Here is a 20151-nt window from a genome sequence, read left to right as displayed (position 1 = left end):
ACTCTCCCCAACAGCTCTAGCAAACACCCCCCTAGGACATCGGTTCCAGTCCTGCCCAGGTGCAGACCGTCCGGTTTGTACTTCTCCGGCGTCAAGAAATCTATTCCCGGCCCTCAAAAATTACCCAAAGTTTGGCCAGGTACAGCACCCCAAACCAAACCTTGCGCTGCAAAGGCGCTGCCTTGCCCCTATTAAACCCCAACAGTCTCTTGGCCAGGTTGACACCAATGTCCTGGTAGATCCAAATCCGATTTCCATTCCAGCTGCAGTCCCGACGCGCCTGGCCCACTTAAAAATCTTTTTGTTGTCCTGGAACTTTTGCATGCACGCAATTACTGCCCATTGTGGCTCCCCAGCTCTCAGCTTCTGCCTCAAGGACCTATGGGCCTGGTCTATCTCTGGGGCCTTGTTGAAAAGCCTCTCCTCCACCCACTTCGCAAACATCTTCGCAATGTATCCTGTGGCACTCATTCCCTCCACTCCCTCCGGCAGGCCCACAATGCAGAGATTTTGCTGGCAAGACCGGTTTCTCTTGCACATCCACCCTCGCACGCAACACCTTACAGACATCCCCAGGATCGCCAATGCCATTTCCACTTCCAGTGACACAATTTGGTTACTCTGGTTGTACAGCTCCTTTTCCACCTCTTGAATTGTCGCTCCTTGCAACTTCAAGCACTTCTCCACCAACCAAGGTCCCGTGAAGAGGTTCTACTGTCCCCACAATTGCTCGCGACCAGTGTCCCTGCATTTCCTTTTGTTGCTGCAGAAATTCCTCCTTAATAAAACTCATCCGTTGTTCCATTGGCAGTTTAACCATCGACGACGACCGTTCCCAATCCACCATCTTCCCAACTTGTGCTGCACCACGAGTCTCCTCCAAACCCTGGGCCAGGGCTCACACTGACTTTAACCGGCTTTGATACGCTACACACATTCCAATCCAGGGGAGAAACCATCACCTTCCACTCTCCTCACACTTTATCCATCAAAATCACCCATTAATAGAGTAAGAAGGACCAAAGCCAACACCTCCAGGCAGGAGCCACCTCTGGTGCGACCGATCAGACAATGGTCACTGTCATGATATGCAGACATGCAGATAATGATATACAGACAGGCACAGACAGGCAGCTAATGAACCCCGAGAACGGGACATGACCAATGTGCAGGCACGATACTCAAGGGTGGTATCTCACTATAAAAGGCACGAGGCACTCACAGTCCACCGCTTTCCACTGATGAACATCTACAGAGTGAGTCAGGTTGTATATTCAGTATCACACCTCCAGCACGTGGCTAAGAGCTAGTCTGGTTCAGTCAGACAGAGTAACCACACTTAGGTTAGCAGAGAGTCAAACTCATAGAGAACTGTGCTAACTGTGCTACTGGTTCAATAAATCAGATTGAACTAACTTCAAGGTCTGGAGTATCTTTTGGTTAAAGCTGCATCCAGTTGCAGCCTGTGCTATCCCAGAGTACATAACACGACATGCTACCAGGAGACTGCTTAATCTAGTTGGTTTATCTTAGTCCGTTCCGTGACGACCAGCGAATGTATCCCGGCACCATGGAGAAGATTCAGGCTCCTCACCAGCTCAGGACTTCCGGCAATCTCAGTGCCAACTGGCGGACATTCAAGCAAAGGTTTCTGCTGTACATCGAAGCTTCAGACCTCCAGGGTGCGTCTGATGCAAGGAAGATCGCACTTCTCCTCTCAACAGCGGGTGATCAAGCCATCAAACTCTTCAACTCATTTCACTTCACCGAAGGCCAGGACAAGACAAAGTTTCAGACCATCTTGGACAAGTTTGACAGTCACTGTGAAGTGGACACCAATGAAATCTACGAGCGCTACACATTCAAACAGCGTGTACAAGGTAAAGCTGAATCTTTCAACTCCTTCTTAACTAACCACCGCCTGCTAGCGCTGTCCTGCAACTTTGGTGATATTGCTGACTCCATGATCAGAGACCAAATCGTTTTTGGAGTTCCCTCTGATCTTCTGAGAGAGCAGCTACTGAAAATCAAGCACATGACCCTGCCAGTCACGATTGAAACATGCACAGTGCATGAGGAAGCAAAAAATCGCCAAGCCCAGTACAAATCGGCTGAAAATGAGAAACTTGCCTCCCACGAGGCAGAGAGTATCCAGGCCATCTCCCGGACGCAGTGCCTCAGCATTGATGAAAGCAGGTATTTTGCGCGCTTTTCCCGGGGCCCCATGCATGCACGATGCGAACGAAGTGTCCGACACCCGACTACTGCGCGCGGAGCATCAGGATGCCAACGTCATGAAGTGCTCGAACTGCGGCAACGCCCACTTAAAGAAACACTGCCATGCAAGTGGCAGATGATGTTTAAACTGCGGGAAGCCTGGACACTATGCAGCGTTGTGCAGGTCTGCACTACCCGTCAGGGGCCAGCGCTCCCAATTCCGACGACGGCGCGTTCAGAGTGTGCAACAACGATTACAGGATTCTGATCCTGGCAGCACAACGGATCCAGAGGAAGAATGCCTGGACTCTGCCTACTGTGTGGGCATCATTACCAAATGTGAATATGCCAAATCCAGCTGGATGAGTCCAGCAGAAGGCTCTGCACCTACAACACACCGTTTGGCAGATACTGCTATAATCGCATGCCGTTTGGCATTGTCTCGGCATTGGACATCTTGCATCGCATCATGGAGCAGATGATGGAGGGCATTGAAGGGGTTTGTGTATACGTGGATGACATCATCATATGGTCCACGACCTCTGAAGAGCATGTTTCCTGTCTCCAGCAGGTATTCCGCCGTGTCCATGCCAATGGCCTGAAGCTAAACAGGTCCAAATGTTGCTTTGGCATGTCGACACTTAAGTTCCTAGGTGACCAGATCTCTCAGCAGGGTGTGTGCCCCAACACAGACAAGGTCAAGGTCATCGAAGCCATGAAGGTCCCTGAAGACAAGAAGGCAGTGCTGCGCTTCCTGGGCATGGTCAATTTTCTGGGCAAGTTCATCCCAAACCTGGCCTCACACACCACGGCCCTATGAAACCTGGTGAAAAAGTCCACTGCCTTTGAATGGAAGGCAGCACATCAGGCAGAGTGGTTGGAGCAGAAAGCCAAGCTCACCACTACACCTGTCGTGGCATTTTTTGATCCAGACAGGGAGACGAAGATCTCGACAGATGCGAGCCAGGATGGCATCGGTGCGGTGCTGCTTCAACGCGATGACACTTCACCCTGGGCACCGGTAGCCGACGCATCGAGGGCCATGATGCCCACCGAAACAAGATATGCGCAAATAGAGAAGGAATGCCTGGATCTTCTCACTGGCATTCTCAAGTTTCACGACTATGTCTACGGCCTGCCGACACTCACTGTCGAGACGGATCATAGGCCTCTGGTCCACATTATCCACAAGGACCTGAACGACATGACGCCTCGGTTGCAGCGCATCCTCCTCAAACTCAGAAGGTACGACTTTGACTTTGTGTACATGCCTGGCAAGGAGCTCATCATCGCTGATGCATTGTCCCGCTCCATCACATTGCCTCGTGAACTGCTGGAAATCATCCGGCAGATTGAATCACAGGTGCAGCTGTGTGCTAGCACCCTCCCGGCGTCTGATGAGAAGGTGGTTCGTATCCGTGAGGAGACAGCCAGAGACCCCCTCTTGCAGTGTGTCATGCACCACCTCGCCAATGGCTGGCAGAAAGGGCAGTGCCCTCAATTTTACAATGTAAAGGATGACCCGACGGTGATTGATGGTATCCTCTTCAAGCTGGACCGGATTGTCATTCCAGTCTCCAGAGCTTGGTGCTTCACCAAATCCATGAGGGACACCTGGGCGTCAAGAAGTGCAGACGCAGAGCCAGGCAGGCTGTCTACTGGCCCGGTATTAGCCAGGACATCTCAAACATGGTCCTCAACTGTGCGACCTGTCAACGCTTCCAGCCAGCGCAGAGCAAGGAGACGCTCCAGCAGCATGAAATCGAGACCTCCCCGTGGTCCAAGGTTGGCATCGACCTCTTTTGTGCGAATGGCTGTGACTACGTGTTGATTATTGACTATTTCTCCAATTACCCTGAAGACGTGAAGCTCTTAGACCTCACATCTCGGATCATCACCAAGGCCTATAAGGAGACATTCTCCAGGCATGGTATCCCACTCACTGTCATGTGTGACAATGGCCCGTGCTTCAACAGCCACGAGTGGTCTATGTTTGCCAAGTCATACCATTTCAAACATGTCACTTCCAGCCCACACTATCGCATTCCAATGGGAAGGTTGAAAAAGGGGTGCACATTGTGAAAAAGCTCACCCGCAAGGCCGCAGATTCTGCTTCTGACATCTACCTCGCGCTGCTTGCGTACAGGGTGACCCCACTGTCCACTGGCATGTCGCTGGCTCAACTCCTGATGAATAGGGACCTGCAGACGACACTTCCAGCCATACGCTTGCCCAACCTGGATCACCTCCCGGTGCTGCAGAAGATGCAGCAGCTCCGAAACCAGCAAAAGCAGGGCTATGATGCTCATGCCACCGATTTTCCCGTGTTATCCCCGGCAGACACTGTCAGGATCAAGATACCGGATGGTGGCTGGTCTGCTCCAGCTGTCGTTGTTCGACAGGAAGCGCCCCGCTCGTATGTTGTACGTATGGCTGATGATTCTGTTGTGCGACGAAACAGATGGGCACTGCGCAATGTAGTCTGCCTGCAACCGCTTTCTTCTCCGTTTCCGACCGTTGTTTTGCCACCTCCTGATACCGCGAACTATGAGGCCACCAGTCAGGCTTCCATGCCGCCTGTCATGGCGCCACCGTCCCCACCACCACCTCTCCGGTGGTCGACAAGGATCAGACGCAAGCCCCAGAGACTGGACTTATGAACATTTGTTTTGTTTGCATTGCTATGTTCTGTTTTCTCACATTAGACAGCTGTCTTCACATGTAAATACGTTCACATATGCCACCGCTTGTAAATATGTTAATATATGTCGTCACATGTAAGTACGTTCCCATGTGCCAATAAATCATTAAAAAAAAGGGGGAGATGTCATGATATGCAGACATGCAGATAATGATATACAGACAGGCACAGCCAGGCAGCTAATGAACACAGAGAACAGGACATGACCAATGAGCAGGCAAGACACTCAGGGGTGGTATCTCACTATAAAAGGCACAAGGCACTCACCCTCCGCCGCTTTTCACTGATGAACATCAACAGAGTGAGTCAACAGAGGGTGTATGTACAGTATCACACCTCCAGCACATGGCTAAGAGCTAGTCTGGTTCAGTCAGACAGAGTAACCACACTTAGGTTAGCAGAGAATCGACCTCATAGAGACCTGTGCTAACTGTGCTACTGGTTCAATAAATCAGTTTGAACTAACTTCAAGGTTCGGAGTATCTTTTGGTTAAAGCTGCATCCAGTTGCAGCCTGTGTTATCCCAGAGTACATAACACGACAGTCACCACTGGAAGTCAAAATTGCACTACTTTAATGTCTGCTCTGCTGGTGGTTGATCCTTTGCGCACACCAAACTGTGCTGATATACAGAGCCCTGGTACTAAATATGCACTTCCGTATCAGTGAAACACTGTTCTCCCTCAATCACGGGCACCTACACGTTGAAATTCGATATTTTCCATGTCCTCACACAGTCCATATTCAGAGCAACTTGGAAGCAATATCAAATCTTACATTGGCAGGGATACATTCATGTTCCAATCGCAGCTGCTCCCAATGGGGGGCAGACCTTGCAGAGAGCTCTGCCAGATGGAACCAGATATATGGATCCACAGGGAGAAGCAGCATGAAAACAGCATTTGGCCATTGTGTTCATACCCCTGTTCACCACTTAACCATAGCAAATCCCTTGACTGCTTTATCATGTAGAAACGTTTTGAGGTTACTTTGGAGTCCATTCACTGTTGCCTCACCTGCACAATGGATTGCTGAGTAGCAACCACTCCAAACCCTCCAATTGTAGAGACTTCTACAAGTCTCAGTCCTGATGGCTTCAGTATTAGCGCAAGACTGGACATCCCAGACAAGGTAAATATATTTCCTGCTTGAAACCTGCAGTTATGTTAGAGCTGCTGATGCTTCATGTGGATAACCTCACAATGCTCGAAACAGTCTAGCACCCAGGCCCATTCTATTCTCTCTCACCTCATGTTCTAAGATCCCAGTTCTTCAATGAGGTCTGGTGCACTTTGTTTGTAAACCCTTTATATAAGGTCTACTGCAACTCCTCAGAAGGAGATGAGTCAGCCAAACAGATCTCCATATGTTTCACAAAGGCTTCCGCCAACTGCACACACACACACACACACACACACATCTTTAATCCTACACTTGCAGTCAAGGCTAACTTGTTCCTTACTTGCAACCTCCATTTGTATGTTAGCTCAAAATGGCAAATCACTGAGGAAGGCCAGCATTAATTGGATGTGCCCACCACAGCTTTCTCCAAACATGTAGGGAAGCATCTGGTTTCTGTTGTTAAAAGACAGTGCAGATTTTCACCCTTTCCGTCCAGATACTGCATCTACAGTGTTCCTTGCCACCCGCATAATATGTTCCGCTCCTCTTGAATATTCTTTGCATCCATCCACATCTCACATCCGGGCAATTGCAGCAAGAGATGTAATGACTTCACCGATATCATTTACAGAGGTCAGAGCTGCAAGGAATAAAAACAGTAAATGCTGGAAAAACTCAGCAGATTTTGCAGCATCTGTAGAGAGAGAAACAGCGTTAACGTTTCGAGTCCATATGACTTCTTCAGAGCTGCAAGTAAGACCTTGTATGATGCATGCCCAGGCCATACTCTCACAAGTGATGAGCAGTAATCGTGCATGTGTGGGATTATTGAGTAATCACTATGTTGATAATGTGAGAGAACAGAATCTAACGGAGTTCATTATCAGACTCTGAAGAATGCCCCAATGCCATACTCTTAAATACCTGTAACAATCAAAACAACAATCAGCAAAATGGAGTTCAGGATGCTTCCAAATTGTGCATGTGCCGCAAGTGTACACAATGGTTGTACACCCGAACCACCTGCGTGTCTTCAAAACTTCTTTATCTTTCTTTCTCAGTTGCTATGTTGAGATGCAACCCCCACATGCGCAGTTGAAGTGGAGGCAGCACACTGACTCTTATGCTCTGTTGACTGATGACTTTAGTGGGTGTCTTCCGATGGCCTGAATTCCTGTCTGCCTGCTTCAACCACGAGAATCGGTGCGTTCCTTGCGGATGCATATGTAATGAGCTGAACAGCGCAAGATCGCCTGGGGCCAGCCATCGCCCCCCGAGTAGAAACCAGCCTCACTTTCAGGCCTGCCACCAAACTTAGACTCCAGAACAGAAGATTCTGCTCTAAGTTTATTTTGGTTAAATCTTTGAAAATATTGAAAACTGCAAAAAATGCTAATCCAGATATAAGCAGGTCATTAGTAAAGTGGTTGGAGGATTGAATTTATTACAAAGGCATTAGGAAAGATTTGGAGCTAAGGTTTCAGTTAATTAAGAGGGAATTTTACACTTTACAGTGCTTGTGAGAATACAGCAGTCACGATACTGCAGTTTCTAGGTTAATTCAGTGTAAAGCTTTCAGCATTTCAGTATGGTAGTTGCCAGGACGGCCATTCTACTGATCTCTTTGCTTTGACTGCCACCTTATGTTGCTATTTTTGACGCATTGCAGTAGACTGTAAGAATGGAACAGCATATAAATTAAGTGGCATTTATATGTGAGTTAATAGTGTGTGAGTAAGAAGAGGATGTGCTGAATTACATAAAAGCCATGATAAATTGTACAATACAAATTCATGGAATATTTCTGCAAATTGTTATTGATATTATAGTTTGCATGTTGAGTAATTTATCATTTGATGGGCAGCATGGTGGCACAGTGGTTAGCATTGCTGCCTACTGCGCTGAGGACCCGGGTTCGAATCCTGGCCCTGGGTCACTGTCCGTGTGGAGTTTGCACATTCCCCCGTGTTTACGTGGGTTTCACCCCCACAACCCAAAGATGTGCAGATTAGGTGGATTGGCCACGCTAAATTGCCCCTCAATTGGAAAAAATAATTGGGTACTCTAAATTTATAAAAAAAAGAAGAAAAAAAAGAAAGTAATTTATCATTTGAAATGAATATTCATTTCCAAAATTCAACTGAGCACAAAGACATTGAGCGAGATTCTCCGGCCTCCCAGCCACGTGTTTCTCGGCGGCGGAAGGCGCCGCACCGTTCACAGGCAGCGGGATTCTCTGCTCCCGTTGCTGTCAATGGGAATTTGCATGAAGCTACTCCATGGTGCCAGGAAACCCGTGGGTGGGGGTGCGCTGCCAGCGGGATCAGAGAATCCCACCAGTGAGAGCAGCCGGAGGATTCTGGCCAATGTCCGAGCAGTGTCTGGAGGCATTTGTTCATGCATTGAGGGATATGTTTCTTATAATAATAGGTATGTTTATTGCCATGTAGGAGATACCAATTGCAGTAACTGAATAAGTCAAATTCTGTTTTTGTTTAGTATGCTAACATTTTTATTTTGGGCTACGAGAATCAAACCCCATGAGTGTACAGCATTTGCAGGAACCTTCAACTAAAAGGGCTGAGTGGATGATCATCTCATTCTCGTTCTCACGGATGTCAGTCTTCGGGCAATTCAATTCACTTAATGTAATCTCAAGAAATGGCTGAAGGCACTGGATACTGCAAAGGCTTTGGGCCTTGACAATATAAAATGAAATGAAATGAAAATCGCTTATTGTCACAAGTAAGCTTCAAATGAAGTTACTGTGAAAAGTCCCTAGTCGCCACATTCCGGCGCCTGTTCAGGGAGGCTGGTACGGGAATTGAACCGTGCTGCTGGCCTGCCTTGGTCTACTTTCAAAGCCAGCGATTTAGCCCTGTGCTAAACCAGCACCTGTATTCCGGAAATAGCACTGCAGACTTGTGCTCCAGAACTTTCCGTGCCCCGAGCCAAGCTGTTCCAGTACTGGCATCTATCTGACACTGTGGAAAACAGTCCAGTAACTCGGCCATAACCTCCTCAGTGTTGTTCATTTGGGTTTCACCAAAGCCACTCGGCTCCTGACCTCATTACGGCCTTTATCCAACAAAAGAGCTAAACTCACGAGCTGAGAGTGACTGCCATTGACATCAAGGCAGCATTTTACTGAGTATGGCATCGAGAATTTCTATTAAAACTGGAGCCAATGGAAATTAGGGGGGAAAACACTCCGCTGGTTGGTGCCATACCTAGCACAATGGAAGATAATTGTGTTTTTTGGAGGTCAATAATCTCTGTCCCAGGTTATCACTGCAGGAGTTCCTCTGGGTAGTGTCCTAGGTCCTACAACTTCAGCTGCTTCACCAATGATCTTCGCTCCAGCTTATGGTCAGAAGTGGGGATATCCACTCAATGGGTGGGATTCTCCCCTACCCGCCGGGAGGGGGCTCCGGCATAATGGAGTGGCGGGAACCACTCCAGGGTCGGGCTGCCCCAAAGGTGCAGAAGTTTCCGCACCTTTAGGGGCCAAGCCCTCACCTTGAGGGGCTAGGCCCGCGCCGGAGTGGTTTCCGCTCTGCCGGCTGTCTGGAAAGGCCTTTGGTGCCACGCCAGCCAGCACCGAAAGGTCTTCGCCAGGCGACGCATGCGCAGGAGCGTCAGTGACTGCTGACATCATCCCCGCGCATGCGCAGGGGAGGGGGTCTCTTCCGTCTCCGCCATAGTGAAGACCATGGCGAAGGCGGAAGAAAAAGAGTGCCATCACGGCACAGGCCCGCCCGCGGATCGGTTGGGCCCGATTGCGGGCCAGGCCACCGTGGGGCACCACCCGGGGCCAGATCGCCCCGCACCCCCTCAGGACCCCGGAACCCGCCCACGCCGCCGTTTAAAAGGTGGTTTAATCCACGCCGGCGGGTTGACAATGGCGGGACTTCGGCCCATCGCCGGCCGGAGAATCGCCGGGGGTGAGCCCGCCGACCGGCGTGGTGCAATTCCCACCCCCGCCGAATCTCTGGTGGCGGAGAATTCGGGACACGGCGGGGGCGGGATTCACGCCAGCCCCCGGCGATTCTCCGACCCGGTGGGGGGTCGGAGAATCGCGCCCAGGGTTCAGCACCATTCGTGACTTTCGGATACTGAAGCAATCCATGCTCATACGAAGCAAAACCTGGACAACATTCGGGCTTAAGCTGATAAGTGGCAAGTAACATTTGTGTGACACAAGTGTGAGGCAATGACCATCTCCAATAAGAGAGAATCCTGCCATCTCCCCTTTATGTTCAATGGCATGGCCATTACTGAAACTCCCACCATCAACCAGGGAGTTGGCATTTACCAGAAACTGAACTAGACCAGCTATATAAATATTGTAACTACAAGAGCAGGTCAGAGGCTGGGAGTCCTGCAGAGAGTAACTCGCATCTTGATTCCCCAAAGCCTGTCCACCATCTACAAGGCACAATTTAGGAGTCTGATGGTCCATAGTAGTACAGTGTAAGGAGAGGGATTTAGTTGTACTTGTGGCGGTCTTGTCTTCTGCTAAAAATGGAGGATGGCTCATGTCTTTGGTGGGACTAGTGCAGGGGTCCTGCAGTTGGCAACAGTGCAATGGAGCTGCTGAAATATAAGCAGCATGCTGGCAAGGATCATTTTAACTGGCGGTAGAGGGGCACTTGTGGTTGCAGAACCTGGCGGCTTATGTAGGATTTGATTTATTGGTGGATTCCCTATTTGTCAGGGGTAAGGGATGAATGAGTACATGGGATTACCAGCCCTGAGTGGCGGCACGGTAGCACGGCGGTTAGCACTGTTGCTACACAGCGCCAGGGTCCCAGGTTTGATTCCCGGCTTGGGCCACTGTGTGTGCGGAGTCTGCACGTTCTCCCAGCATCTACGTGGGTTTCCTCCGCGTGCTCCGGTTTCCTCCCACAAGTCCCGAAAGACGTGCTGTTGGGTAATTTGGACATTCCAAATTCTCCCTCTATGTACCCGAACAGGCGCCGAAATGTGGCAACTAGGGGCTTTTCACAGTAACTTCATTGCAATGTTAATGTAAGCCTACTTTTGTCAATAAAGATTATTATTATCCCAGGCCAGTCATCAGCAACTTGTAATTTTCTAAGATATCTCAGTTTTGTTTCCGAAGAAGAGGACTCCACATGTAACCAGTTCGGCAGGATACAACAAGGTTTATTCCACTACTCCATGATACAATAACTCTCTGCTCCACTCCCCTCAGGATCCTCTTCCCCGATCTGCTCCCAGGTCGGGGTTTATATCCCGTGGGAATTCCTCCAATTGGGAGGAAACTCTGTCCCCTAATCACCTGGCGAGTTCGTTTTCCAAGGTGTCGGAGGGGAATCTGATACAATGTAGATTCTGACCCCTGAGGGGGTCGTAACACTCTGCAAAATATTGTTTTTGGTATATATGTTTTCTTAAACGCATTTTTAAAAAACTTGTATCAAAGTAGTTACAGCAAATAAACACCCCGGGAAACATTCTTCCCAACAATCAACTATACAGTTTGCACAGATTTGCCTCCTTTTTCACCCCCGCCCCCCCCCCCCCCCCACCCCCGCGACAAACAGCTCCTCAAACACAGTCACAAACATCCTCCACCTTTTCTCAAACTCCCCCTGCTGAGCCCCTTAACTCATACTTTATCTTCTCTAACCGCAGGAAGTCGTACAGGTCACCCAACCATGCTGCTACCCCCGATGGCGATGTCGACCGCCACTCCAGCAAAATTTGTCGCAGTGCAATCAGAGAGTGAAGGCCACGACATCGGCCTTCCTCCTCTCCACGAGCTCCGGCTTCTCTGAAACCCCAAAAATCGCCACCAAAGGGTCCGGGTCCACCTCCTCCTCCACTGTCCTGACTAAGACCGCGAACACTCCCGCCCAAAAACTCCAGTTTTCACAACCCCAAAACATGTGCGCATGATTCGCTGGCCCCCGCCCACACCTCTCACACTCATCTGCTACCCCCTGAAAGAACCCACTCATTCGCGCCCGAGTCATATGCACCCTGTGCACCACCTTAAACTGTATCAGGCTCATCCTTGCACAAGAGGAGGTCCCATTTACCCTTCGCAGTGCCTCACTCCATACTCCCCAATTGATCTCCTTTCCCAACTCCGCTTCCCATTTCTCCTTGATCTTCACCACCCACTCGCCTCCCTGCTCCCCCAGCCACTTATATATATCCCCAATTCTTCCCTCTCCTTCCACATCCGGAAGCAGCAGTCGCTCCAGCAGGGTGTATCCCGGCAATCTAGGGAACACCTTCCAGACCTTTATGCAAAGTCCCTAACCTGTAGATACCCGAACTCACTACCCGTCGGCAGCTCTACCCTCCCCCTTAGCTCCTCCAGACTGGCGAATCCTTCCTCCAAATACAAATCCCTCACCTTGACCAGCCCCACTTCCCTCCACCTCCTGTATACACTATTCATCCCCTCCCGCTCAAACCCATGATTCTCACACAGCGGCGTTAGCACCGACATCCCTTTCCACACTAAAATGCCTCCTCAGCTGATTCCATATCTTCACCATGGACTGCACCACTGGGCTCCCTGAACACCTACTCGGAGCCATTGGCAATGCTGCCGTCACCATTGCCCTCAAACTAGACCCCTCACAAGATTCCTCCTCCATCCTAACCCACTCTACCCCTTCTCCTTCCCACCACCGCCGCACCTTGTCCACATTCGCCGCCCAATAATAATGAAGCAGGTTTGGCAACGCCAACCCCCCCCCCCCCTGCTGCCTCTGCCTTTGTAGCAGGGTCCTCCCCACCCTCAACATCTTCCCCGTCTATACAAAGTCAGAGATGATTGTGTCCACTTTCTGAAAAAAGGCCTTTGGTATAAAGATCGGGAGAGCCTGAAAGATAAACAAGAACCTCGGCAAAATATTCATTTTCACCACTTGGACCCTCCCCGCCAACGTTAAGTGCAGTGTATCCCACCTCTTAAGATCCTCCCTGGCCTCCTCCACCAGCTTTGTTAAGTTCCACTTATGGAGCCCCGTCCATTCCCTCGCTACCTGAATCCCCAAGTATCTAAACCTATCCCTCGCTACCGTAAATGGCATCCCCCCTAAATTAGCCTGCTGTGCCAGCTCATTCACCGGGAATACCTCGCATTTCCCTACATTCAGCTAGTACCCCGAGAACCCTCCAAACCTCCCCAATAGGCCCATAATCCTTCCCATATTCTCCAACAGATCCGAAACATACAGCAAGAGGTCATCGGCATGGAGCGACACCCGATGCTCCCTCTGTCCCCTCATTATCCCCTGCCACTCTGCCGACACCCTGAGAGCCATCGCCAATGGCTCTATGGCCAACGCAAACAGCAGCGGCGACAGCGGGCACCCCTGCCTCGTGCGAAATATACAGCAAGAGGTAATCGGCATGGAGCGACACCCGATGCTCCCTCTGTCCCCTCATTATCCCCTGCCACTCTGCCGACACCCTGAGAGCCATCGCCAATGGCTCTATGGCCAACGCAAACAGCAGCGGCGACAGCGGGCACCCCTGCCTCGTACCCCTGTGTCAGTCAAAGCTTTGTGAGCTCATATCATTCGTCCTCGCTGTTGGTGCCACATACAGCAACCGCACCCATGCCACAAATCTTGGCCCAAACCCAAACCTTCCCAAAACTTCGAACAAGTACCGCCACTTCACCCGGTCAAATGCTTTCTCCGCATCCATGGACACCACCACCTCCGGTACCAGAGCTCTCGACGGATTCATCACCACATTCAACAGCCGTCTTCTATTACTCGCGAGCCGCCTGCCCTATTTGATCTTCTGTAACCACCCCCGGGACACAATCCTCCATCCTCCCCGCCAACAACTTAGCCAATACTTTCACATCCGTGTTCAATAGTGATATAGGTCTATACGACCCTTATTCCACCGGATCCTTCCCTTTTTGGGGGATTAGTGTGATTACCACCTGCTTCATCGTCTCCGGCAACTCCCCCTTCTCGAGTGCTTCATTAAACGCCCCCAACAGATGTGGTTCCAGGTCCGCTGCAAATTCCTTATAAAATCCTGCCGGGTATCCATCCGGCCCAGGGGCCTTCCCCGACTTCATACCCCTGATACTTTCCAGCACCTCCCTCAGCCCCAGGGGCACCTCCAACGCCTGCCTCTTTGCTTCCTCCACCTGGGGAAATTCCAGCTCGTCCAGAAACCGCCCCATGTCCCCCTCCTCTCCTCCTGGGTCTGCCTCATAAAGTCCCTGCTAATACTCTCTAAATGCCTCATTTATCTTCCCTGGCTCTGACACCACGTCCCCAGCCCCAGTCCGGATCTTCAATATTTCCCTGGACGCAGCCTGCCATCGCAGCTGGTGCGCCAGCATGTGGCTCGCCTTCTTCCCATACTCGTTCTGCACCCCTCTTGCCCTCCGCATTTGCCCTACCGTCCTCCCCGTTGTCAGCCTATCAAATTGCCCCTGCAACTTTTTCCTCCTCGCCAATCCCTCCACGGTGGGGACCCTCGAATATTCCCTGTCCACCTCCGCTATCTTGCTCACTAGATGGTCATGTTCCGCCCTCTCCTTATTCGCACGAACCGTAAATGAGATAATTTCTCCCTGGACCACTGCCTTCAGTGCTTCCCGCCGACACCTCCCCATTCTGATTGAACTGCACATAATCCCTAATCGCCAACCGCACCTTATCACAAAAACCTCCATCCGCCAACAACCCCCGAGTCAAACCTCCACCCCGGCCTCTGCTTTCGTCCCGTACTGAACCGAATATCCAGCCAGTGGGGTGCATGATCCGAGATAACTATCCCCGCATACTCTGCCCCTTCCAACCCAACCAAAATCTCCCAACTCACTACAAAGTAATCAGTCCTTGAATATACCTTATCGACGTGTGAAAAGAAGGAATACTCCCTTCCCCCTGGGTTCTGAAAGCGCCATGGATCCACCATACCCATCCTCTCCACTCCGGCATCGGGCCGCACCTTTAGGGGCCAAGTCTCCGCACCTTCAGGGGCCAAGCCCTCACCTTGAGGGACTAGGCCTGCGCCGGAGCGGTTTCCGCTCCACCGGCTGGCGGGAAAGGCCTTTGGCGCCACGCCAGCCAGTGCCGAAAGGTCTTCGCCGGGCGACGCGCATGCGCGGGAGCAACGTCAGCAGCTGCTGATGACATCCCCGCGCATGCGCAGGGGAGGGGGTCTGCCATGGCGAAGGCAGAAGAAAAAGAGTGCCCCCACGGCACAGGCCCGCCCGCGGATCGGTGGGCCCCGATCGTGGGCCAGCCACCGTGGGGGCACCCCCCGGGGCCAGATCGCCCCGTGCCCCCCCCAGGACCCCAGAGCCTGCCCGCGCCGCCTTGTCCCGCCGTTCAAAAGATGGTTTAATCCACGCTGGAAGACAGGCATTCCAGCAGTGGGACTTCGGCCCCTCGCATGCCGGAGAATCGGCGGGGCTGGGCCCGCCGACCGGCGCGGTGCGATTCCCGCCCCCGCCAACCGGTGCGGTGCGATTCCCACCCCCGCCGAATCTCTGGTGGTGGAGACTTCAGGACTCAGCAGGGGCGGGATTCATGTCAGCCCCTGGCGATTCTCCGACCCGGCGGGGGGTCGGAGAATCCTGCCCCTTGTCTGACTCTTGCTCTCTCTGCACATCTGACTGTTCCCTATCAACTCTCTTTATGACTTTCAGGTGTCAGCAGTTAGTATGCCTACATTTTTTCCCTTTTAACAAAACATCAGTAAATATAATTTAATGATTAATAACTTTGACCTCCCACATGCCATATCAAGCTCTTTGCTCTTTTAAAATCATTCCAGTTTAGAATGAGGAGAAACACTATGATCTAGAATTCCCTTGACGTAATTTACACTCTATTGCAACGTGAGTTTCCTGAGTATGGTGGTCTGATTACACATTGGTGCAGGCAATGGTGTAATACATATGTAAAATGAATGTAAGCAGTTGAACGACTAGAAAACATCTATGTAGCATTTTCAAATGTGCTGTTCAGGTTGCACTGTTTAATGTTACTTGGGGACAAGCAAGAAAACAATATAAAGAGTGTTTCAGCCTTTCAGATTGGTTCATTGCACACCTTCCAAGATTTTGCTTATATTTAGACAAAGTGCAGGAGTCTGTGGTGGGCTAAGGGCTTTGATGGGGTGGGTAGGAAGAGCAGATGTGCAGTTACTTTATTTGATGAGTCAAATTTTATTTATTGTGACCACTGGATACTAGTTAAACATTTCTATCCCTGGAAGCTACCTGTCCAATCCCACAACATGGCTTCTCTCCATCACCCACACACACCACACCTATCTTTTTGGAATTGGATTGTACATTGAGAAAATTGGTCCTGCCTCCACACACAGCATCTGGGGGCGAGCCCATCCCTGGTCCATGGGTGGTGGTGGTTTGGCGGGGGGGTGGGGGGGGGGTGGGGGGGAGGATGTTGCCTCCACACATAGCATCTGGGGGTGAGCCCATCCCTGGTCCATGGGTGGTGGTGGTTTGGCGGGGGGGGGGGGGGGTGTTAACCATGCAGGCATTAATGGCAACTGGCTATTAATGCGGCACGGTAGCACAGTGGTTGCACTGTTGCTTCATAGCACCAGGGATCCAGGTTTGATTCCCGCCTTGGGTCATTGTCTGTGCAGAGTCTGCATATCCTCTCCATGTCTACGTGGGTTTCTTCCGGTTGCTCCGGTTTCCTCCCACAAGTCCCGAAAGAATTCTGAATTCTTCCTCGGTGTTACTGAACAGGCGCTGGAGTGTGACGACTAGGGGATTTTCACGGTAACTTCATTGCAGTGTTAATATAAGCCTATTTGTGGCACTATGATTATTATTATTTATTGGTATGAGCTTGGACCTCTGCAACCAGTGCTGCACCTCTCCAGTACTGGTAGCCATGGGAATTGCCAGGGCTGCAGGAAGGCATGTTACACTGGAGCTGGGACCAGAAGTAAGTCTTTAATAAGGTAGCTTCCTACTGCTGGTTAAATCTCAGTGGTAGCAGGATGTGACACACTGCCAACCCACTGTTTGGTGGAGGTCATAAAATCCAGCCTTTGGTGCGGGGCGGGAGGTGCTTCTGCAATCTCATCTTCATGATCTTCAGCTTCTGGAAATAGGAAACCATTGTCAGACTTCACTCACTTTGCAGTATTGTGAAATATGCTCGATTGTAATGTGAATCATGATGTTGTGGATCTTGAAAACCAAGTGTCATCCATTTCACCAATGACCTGTACATAGCAGGAAAACATGCTTATTGTAATTGATTCAAAACAGAAACTACTTTGAAGATCATTGTTTTTTTTGTTAGAAAATATTGTATAAATCCCAGATGGAAGCTCCATGTAGGCTTGCATTCAGCAGACACAGAAAGTTAAAACTAATAATATAAAGAACCTTAATTTCTCTAAAAAGTATAATTGGATTGGCATGTAAAAGATAATTATTTTTCAGATACATATGAATGCACATGTTATACAATGCCCATTTTGCATACTGTGCTTTTATTTCAGGTGGATATGCATTTTATGAAAAAGATTCCTGCAGGTGCAGAGGCTTCAAATATTTTAGTTGGTGAACTGGAATTTCTGGATCGATCAATAGTAGCATTTGTCCGTTTGTCTCCTGCTGTTGTTCTCTCTGGAGTTGCGGAAGTTCCTATTCCAACAAGGTTAGTCTCTTCAATGCACAATCCCTGGTAACGCACAATTGTTGATATATGTACTGCAACATCAAATAGAAACAAAAGGCAATTCAACTGACAGGTATGAAGATCTCTGGAAGGATATTTTCCCTTTAAGGTTTCAGCCCTGGAAACTCTAAAATTTTGGTATTCCAAAGTTTATCTCTAAAACATTAAGTCTGTTGTGCTAGACTAACAAAAAATGGGTGGCATGGTAGCACAGTGGTTAGCACTGTTGCTTCACAGCTCTAGTGTCCCAGGTTCGATTTCTCGCTTGGGTCACTGTCTGTGCGAAGTTTGCACGTTCTCCCCGTGTCTGCATGGTTCCAGCTGGGTGCTCCGGTTTCCTCCCACAGTCCAAAGATGTGCAGGTTAGGTGGATTGGTCATGCTAAATTGCCCTTAGCATCCAAAAAGGTTAGGTTGGGTTACAGGGATAGGGTGGAGGTGTGGGCTTGGGTAGAGTGCTCTTTCCAAGTGCGTGTGCAGGCTCGATGGGCCAAATAGCCTCCTTCTGCACTGTAAATTCTATGATACTATGTCTATGATTCTATGTCGGAGAGTATTCTTCATTACCCCAATGGAATCCTCAGGGATTAAGGGGTGTACTTGTGCTCTATCCTTTCCAGAGATGTGCAGTGTCTTTTGCTTTACATTGGTGAACATTTGAATTTGAATGGTTTAAATTGAGCTGACTGAGAAATTTGAAGAGAAATGAAAGATCTCTTTACTACCAGGCTGCAAGTCCACAATGCGGAAACATTTAAATTTGTTGAGTAAGTAAAATGTAATTTTGAAGTCCTGTCAAATGTTTTGGTGCACCTTGTGGTTGATTGTAATTTTAAAAAAAAATTTAGAGTACAAAATTTTTTTTTTTCCAATTACGGGACAATTTAGCGTGGCCAATCCACATAACCTGCACATCTTTGGGTTGTGGGGGTGAAACCCACGCCGACACGGGGAAAATGTGCAAACTCCACACGGAAAGTGACCCAGGGCAGGGATTCGAACCTGGTTCCTCAGCGCCGCAGTCCCAATGCTAACCACTGCGCCACCTGCCGCCCTCTTGCTTGGTCGTAATGAAATATAAAATAGCGTTCTTGTGAGAGTAGAAAATTAAGAGTCAATTCAGAAACATTTGTGTTGCCAGAAGGACTTTTGCCTGCAATGCATTTATGTACTTGAGGAAATAAGTCTGCGAAAACTTGTAAAAGGTGGAAGAGTTGGTTTGCTAGAGATCTGAGATAAGAAGGAGGTCGTTGAGGTTGAACTTCCAGTGGGTTGACCTGGCAAGAAGATTAGCAACGGAAGCGGTTGGGGCAGTTGGGATTACCATTGGTAAGCTGGCAAGGACAAATGACAAAGGCCTTGAGTGGCTTGGCCACCAAAAGATATTAAAAGAGGCTTAGTGTTGTCAGGGGCTTATTTGCAGGAGGGGTGATGCTGGTGTGTGGGGGTCAAGCCCAGGATTGCAACAGGAAACTAGCAAGGCTGAGGGTACTGTTGGCTAAAGATTGGGACAGTAGAGAGATGTGGAGAGGAGAGATAAAGCAGCTAAAAGTCCCCACAATTGTGAGGTGGAGGGAGGATGATATGGACAAAAGGCCTGAGTTGGAAGTCTATATATAGCCTGCAACAAGATATATGTAACTTGAATGTTTTCTGCAATGAAGTTGGAAGAGTCTGTGTAGGAATTTAAAGAACAAGGTAATATTTTTTGTTTACCATGTTGGAAGGCCAACAAGGAAAGCATTGGCAAAATTCAAACTGGTTGATAAGAGCATGGATAGGGGTTTTATCAATCGTGAGGGTCAAGGAGGGATGGATGTAAGGAATGGGATCTGGAAATATGTGGTTTTGATGATAAGCAGTGGTTTTCAAACTTTTTAAATGTGACTCACTTTTGCCAGCTGGCTGAACTTCGGACCCACACCACGTTTGCTAGCCCAGTCTATCCTGATTCAAAGCAGTCTTCGAGACACTAAAGTTAGCTTGCGCCAGCCGCTAAGATTATCTTGCCTCGAGGAAACAAAGAAGTGAAGGAAGAAGACCGAGGTGAGGAGAATAAAGGACAGATATCAGTGTGAGAGAGCCATATGTGGATCTTGTAAATAAAACAGCCATACACCTGAAAATAGAGATATTGAAATTTAAAATGATTTTTACTCAGAGTGAGTGGGTGCCTGGAACTCGCTGCCGGAGGAGGTGGGAGAAGCAGGGACAATAGTGATGTTTAAGGGGCATCTTGACAAATACATGAATAGGATGGGAATAGAGGGATACGGACCTCGGAAGTGTAGAAAGTTTTAGTTTAGACGGGCAGCATGGTCGGCGCAGGCTTGGAGGGCCGAAGGGCCTGTTCCTGTGCTGTTTCTTTGTTCTAAAATCTTGATTTAGAATTATGGGCGGCACGGTGGCACAGTGGTTA

General features: G+C 49.5%; 1 protein-coding gene across 4 annotated transcripts in view; it reads left to right on the top strand.

Moving 5' to 3' along the window:
- Positions 1-20151, top strand: part of LOC140389792 (sodium-driven chloride bicarbonate exchanger-like) — a 548473-nt gene that overhangs the window by 306061 nt on the left and 222261 nt on the right. For all 4 annotated transcript variants that reach the window (XM_072474332.1, XM_072474325.1, XM_072474340.1 and 1 more), the window contains one exon: positions 17555-17712. In XM_072474332.1, the coding sequence (XP_072330433.1) occupies positions 17555-17712 (158 nt within the window). The remainder of the gene's footprint in view (positions 1-17554; positions 17713-20151) is intronic.

The sequence above is a fragment of the Scyliorhinus torazame genome, chromosome 2, assembly GCF_047496885.1.
Source record: "Scyliorhinus torazame isolate Kashiwa2021f chromosome 2, sScyTor2.1, whole genome shotgun sequence".
NCBI lineage: Eukaryota > Metazoa > Chordata > Chondrichthyes > Carcharhiniformes > Scyliorhinidae > Scyliorhinus > Scyliorhinus torazame.
This window is presented reverse-complemented; position numbering and strand designations above follow the sequence as displayed.